Source organism: Coptis chinensis, chromosome 7, assembly GCF_015680905.1.
Source record: "Coptis chinensis isolate HL-2020 chromosome 7, ASM1568090v1, whole genome shotgun sequence".
NCBI classification, from domain to species: domain Eukaryota; kingdom Viridiplantae; phylum Streptophyta; class Magnoliopsida; order Ranunculales; family Ranunculaceae; genus Coptis; species Coptis chinensis.
Genome location: NC_141462.1, coordinates 72,687,448 through 72,693,765, shown reverse-complemented (window position 1 = coordinate 72,693,765; position 6,318 = coordinate 72,687,448). Strand labels below are relative to the sequence as shown.

At 38.0% G+C, this 6,318-nt stretch overlaps 1 protein-coding gene across 1 annotated transcript; it reads left to right on the top strand.

The window, feature by feature from the left end:
- Nucleotides 1-942: 942 nt before the first annotated feature.
- Nucleotides 943-6,092, top strand: CHX20 (cation/H+ exchanger 20). The gene is made up of 4 exons (XM_086571597.1): nt 943-1,185; nt 1,337-2,362; nt 3,826-4,752; nt 5,487-6,092. Exons 1-4 carry the CDS (start codon nt 1,006-1,008, stop codon nt 5,856-5,858), a joined length of 2,505 nt encoding a protein of 834 aa, XP_086427723.1. The 5' UTR covers nt 943-1,005; the 3' UTR covers nt 5,859-6,092.
- The last annotated feature ends 226 nt before the right edge of the window (nt 6,093-6,318 follow it).

The following is a 6,318-nucleotide window of genomic DNA, read 5'->3' as shown; positions in this document are numbered from 1 at the left end:
CAAGGTAAGTGGCTGAGCAAGGTTAACCTCCATGATATTAGCCAGGAATTGGCTTTCTTCAAGATTCAATCCTCTAGTGCTGAGAGTAGTTTTGGGGTTGTTAATATTAAGACAAGTTACTTTAACTCAAGTTGCATTCTATTGCACCTCACAGATTTTGTTTTATGTTATTTTTTTCATTTAGTTTTGGATAATATGACCCCACAAAATCAGAATTTAGTTTTGTCCTCACCCCTAAATCCTTATTTTGTAATTCATGTAGGCTTGGGTTTTAAGCCAAATTAACTGGAAACCGTCTCTTTTTGCTCGATTCACTATTTCCAGAGTTAAATTCAAGAATCAATATCCTAATGCATTGGGATAATTTTCGGCTGACTGAGTGAATTTTGACGCTCAACCTTACTTTAAGATGAATGATAAGATTGGTAAGTAACACATCATTGGGAATAGTTGCTCCAAGGTTAGAAACTAACAAATTAACTGTAACACAGGCAGTGGCATTTTTAATCGATGATTGCAACATTGTGGCATTAATTAAACTCTTTACTTAACTTTTTATTATATACAATAATCTAGTTCAAAACTTCGGGGATTCAACGTAAGTTTTTGTTTTTTTAACTTATGAATAGCACGAAAAATTGTCTACAAGTACTTGCTTTCACTTTTTTACCTGGTGGCAAAATTTATACAGAGATTTTTTTTAATTTCGTATTTCTTATATTCTTTGCAAAATTGAAAGTCCAAAAAGACGACATAAAAAGTCAATTTACCATTTGCAAAGTATGAACAAACATTATCGAAAAAAAAAAGGTTATGAACAAGAAACACGTGCACACTTGGTCTACGCGCATTAACACCACGGTCCACCCCACCACCTCAATGGTAATATGGTATATACTATATACTACACCACCATGACCCTGCAAAAATCTCTATATAAACTTTTACACTCTTCACACTTCACAGATACACACATACAAGCATACTTCACCTGGAAATTTAGTCATGCCTGTGAACAGTACTTCCATCAAAACCTCTTCAAATGGTTTATGGCAAGGAGATAATCCATTAAATTTCGCCTTCCCACTCTTAATAATCCAAACCACTTTAATTCTTATTGTTAGCCGATCTCTTGCACTTGTACTCAAACCTCTTCGACAACCCAAAGTTATCGCAGAGATAATCGTACGTACCATGTAGTTCAATATATATATATATAGATAGATATGAAGTGTACTAGTTGCATTGTTCATTTTGTTTGAAAATGCACAGAATGTTGTGAACTCTATATGTGATGATTTTTGTTTTAATTGTTTGTTATGTTTTAATTATGTAGGGAGGAATTCTGTTGGGCCCTTCAGCATTAGGCCGAAATGAAGCTTATTTGCACAAAATTTTTCCCAAATGGAGTATGCCTATACTTGAATCCGTTGCGAGTATTGGCCTACTTTTCTTCTTATTCTTAGTTGGTCTTGAACTTGATATAACTTCAATTCGACGAAGTGGTCGAAGAGCGTTTAGTATTGCTGCAGCTGGAATTAGTCTCCCTTTTATTTCCGGCATAGGTGTGGCATTTGTTCTTCGAAAAACCGTAAAAGGTGTTGATCAAGTTGGGTATGGTCAGTTTCTTGTGTTCATGGGTGTAGCTCTATCTATCACTGCTTTTCCAGTTCTAGCACGCATTTTAGCTGAACTAAAATTACTAACTACTGAAGTTGGTGAAACTGCTATGGCTGCAGCAGCATTTAATGATGTCGTCGCTTGGGTGTTATTAGCATTAGCTGTTGCACTTGCTGGTGATGGAAATGGTACTGGAGGCAAAAGCCCATTGATTTCAATATGGGTATTGCTTTCAGGTATTGCTTTTGTCGTGTTCATGATTATTGTTGTTAGACCATTTATGGTCTGGGTTGCAAAGCGATGTTCACCAGATAATGAAACAGTAGACGAAGCGTACATTTGCTTAACATTAGCAGGTGTTCTGATATCCGGATTCGTGACGGATTTAATTGGCATACATGCAATATTTGGCGCATTTGTTTTTGGATTAACAATACCGAAAGAGGGAGAATTTGCTGGAAAATTGATAGAGAGAATTGAGGATTTTGTATCTGGTTTGTTATTGCCACTTTATTTTGCATCCAGTGGATTGAAAACTGATGTTGCTAAAATACAAGGTTTGGAGGCATGGGGACTATTGGCACTGGTCATATTTACTGCTTGTGCAGGGAAAATTCTTGGTACTTTCGTTGTTGCTTTGTTGCATAAAATACCTCCAAGAGAGTCGTTAACACTTGGTCTTCTGATGAACACAAAAGGGTTGGTGGAGTTAATTGTGCTCAACATTGGGAAAGAAAAGAAGGTTAGTGCATTTTTGTTCTTAATGTTCCTCTGTTATTACTGTAACAAATCATATGACCGATCAATGTCATGATATGTTTCCCAAAATGGCGACAAACATAACACAATTTAACATTAGACGCATCCGTACCAATGACCATGCTCCATATAAGTGCTTAAGCCCCTCACACACCGTCGCACATTTCAAAGTTTGTTGCGTAGGTGATATATGGGTGAGGTGTTTATCACTTGCTATATTCCGGTAGGATGGTATATTTGCTTACATGTTAGAAATTGTTTTTGTTTATTATATTTCTATTGGTTTCCAGATGCTCGGAAAAGACTAACATTCATATTATCTTTAGTTTCATTACAGTCACGAGTCAAATTCACATTGTTTGACATCATAGGTAATGGTTTTCAGTAGGCAAAATGATTCTGATATTCTCAACAGATGAGATTTTTCTGTAGTGAAAGTTAGCTCCGTCTTTGAAAATCAACTTCCACCTGCTCAAAAGTCAAAATATTAGTTTACTTGCGTATTAGCATTCCTCTCATCATAGTCCTTTTTCGCCTTGTTTTAAATCATCAATACTATATTATTTATCTTGGCCCAATTTGGGATTCTTAATCATTCAGTTATCATATTTTCCTTACTTCCTTCCTTAGCACAGTACAACAATTGTTTTTGACTTTTGTTGTACAAGCGAGAGAAGCCTAGAGACTAAAAAGGTTTGGTTTGGACGAGTGTAGTCAAGCGCAAAGAGGCGCGCCTCACGCCTGCAAATGATTACAAGATCGTATGTTTTCTGGTAGGACGACCAGATTTCAGGATTCAATTATCGATCATATCATGGGTCCTAAATCCTAATGGCTTGGAGATGACTAGCTTCACCACTTTGAAAAGTGTATAATATAAACAAATACCCAAAGTCAAATAAAAACTTTAGGTGATTAAGTGCCAGGTTCTAGTTCATTCATTAGAAAGCATTTTGATGATTAACAATTTTCTCTCGTCATTATAACCTCTTTATTTTTCAGTTTTTCTTTAAGGAAAAAAAGTTCAAAAAGAGATCATGGTTATTTCATTTCCAGCTTGTCCTTAATGCTTTTTCAAAGGTAACGGGCCCGAGTCCAAAGAAAGCCTACAATGAAAGGAGTTCCCAAATAATCCAAAGTCCAAACGCTAGCGACCTGACAACACGAAAATATGTTCTACTTTTCCACAACAAAACATATTTTGGTGGCTATCATCTTTAATTGATTTATACGTTCTAAGATTGATCTTTGTAATCGAGTTTATGAGTTTAATTCTGTTTTGGAAATTCAAGACCAACTTTTAAGAGTTTTAAGTTTTGTTTGCAACGGTAAGGCCCAACTATAGGCTAAGAGAGTCCGTGGGCCGAATCTTTTATTGACTATATCTATTAGTGATCAAACTTTGATAGAGCAACTAACACGTCCCAAATCATGCATGGTACGCAGGTACTGAATGATGAAGTATTTGCTATCTTGGTCCTGATGGCGCTTTTCACCACCTTCATCACCACCCCATCGGTTATGGCTATTTACAAGCCGGCTCGTGGTCGCTCTTCTTATGTGCAGCGAAGACTACAAACGGATTCCCCATCCTATGCGGACAACAAAAAGGAACTGCGTATCCTTGCTTGTGTCCATGGACCTAGCAACGTTCCATCACTTATTAACCTCATTGAGTCAACTCGTGGAGGCACAAAGAAATCACCACTCAAACTCTATGTCATGCACTTACTCGAACTCACTGAGCGATCTTCATCTATTGTCATGCTTCATCGTGTTCGCAGAAATGGTCTACCATTCTGGAATAAACTTCGCAAAGGTGAGTCGCTTGACCGAGTTGCTGTAGCATTTCAGGCCTACGGTCAACTCGGCCGAGTCAATGTCAGGCCCATGACTGCCATTTCAGCCTTGTCCACAATGCATGAGGATGTATGCCAAGTGGCAGAAGACAAGAGGGTTACTATGTTAATCTTGCCTTTCCACAAAAGATGGAAAACTGATGGTGACGTGGCAATGGAAAATATGGGCCCAGCTTGGAGATCTGTTAATCAAAAGATCCTTAAGGAAGCCCAATGCTCTGTAGCAATGCTAGTGGACCGTGGACTAGGTGGAGGAGACCAAGAAACACCAGGGCCCAATGCCAATGTAGCCCAAGGAGTGTGCATATTGTTTTTTGGTGGGCCGGATGATCGTGAGGCTTTGGAGTTGGGTGGAAGGATGGCTGAATATCCAGGAGCAAAGGTGACAATTGTGAGATTTGTTGAGAAGAAAGGTATAGAGAGCAACGATGTTGTGTTACGACCTTCACGTGACAAATCTTTGGAGGACAGTTATAGCTTCTCAACGGCCATCATGAACCGTGAAACAGAAAAGGTTAGTTCTTAATTCCTTTTACAAAAATGTTTTCAAGTCCCTAGCTGTTGCTCTCTTTCGTTTACCACCCGGTCATGACTGATCAATGGTTCTAAAAATAAGGACCTAGCATTCCATTATATAAAGTCATGCATATATTTTGAGAGAGTTACATTTGACGAGGTCTTTATATTATTATATATAGAGGTTGTTGGTTACTATTACACCCAAGCGTTGTTGGTTACTATTACACCCAAGCAACGAACTTGGTATTAGACAAACTATTAAGACGTTTCATGACAGTCGTGGGATGGGACTCTTGGCCTGTTGGCCCCTAGGAGTCAAGACTTGTTTTCACATTAGTTCATCTAAGCAACTGCGACATTTACCTTCAATCCTGAATAAGTGAATATGTTAATAGATCATTAAAACCTTGGAGTTCACGTAACAGCCCCAAGAGAACCGTATCCTAGTTTTCTTCAATTTTTAGCATCAAACTCAGAACCAATAGCTAACAGTGGAGCGGCCCATAAACTTATATAATGCTACGCAAGGCTCAAAATTCCCAATATATCGCATTATACAAATTGTACATATACAAGAAGGAATTTGTGACTTTTGACTGTTAATGACAGTTGCATCTATTAGAAATATGTACAAATAATAGAGCTCGTTTTTCTCTTACGGTGAAATTATTTTTGTTTTTATACTTGCCCTTTTTTCTGTCAATATTCTTACAACATTATGGTGCACAGGAGCTGGATGAGGCAGCAGTGGAAGAGTTCAGGAAAAGATGGGATGGATTGACAAACTATGTGGAGAAAGTAGCAAGTAACATTGTGGAGGAAGTGTTGGCAATAGGGAGGAGTGGACAATACGAGCTTATTGTTGTCGGAAAGGGAAGGTTTCCATCCACAATGGTAGCAGAGTTAGCAGATAGTACCGCTGAGCATGCCGAGTTGGGACCGGTTGGTGATATATTAGGTTCACCAAGACATGGTGTAGTGTCATCTGTTCTAGTGATACAACAACATGATTTTGCTCATGCAGATGAACTTCCAGTATCTAAGGTGCTGGATAGTGATGATCAAGGGACAAGCACTACTACTACTCTCTCACCTGTCTGATGGTTATAATGGAAGTAAGAGATGAGACTATTTGGTTTGGGTAAACGTACAATCTGTATAGATTAGTTAGGCTGTTTCAATGTTTTATTTGGCTCATAAAATTGGGGTATGTATAATATTCGATCCTGTATATAGTTTCTTGTATGTACTTGTTTATCATTTTGATGAAACAGTTTCATCATTTATGAAATCAGTGAAATTGCAATAGAATAAAACAAATGCAGGTTGATGTTATTCGTCAGGGCCTAGCTAATTTGGATTTTCGTATATCTTAATAATCTTTTCTAGATTACTGTAAGTCTGTAATTTTGGGGGAGTGCTTGTTTCTCTCCCTCCACATTCATATACCTAATACAGTGCGAGACAATTAGCATAGGTATTCCCCTTAGTAAGATGGTAAGTTCCTCGGAACAGGACATCGGCATGCAAAAAGCTCTGCCCTTTCCAATTCTCAGTCTTA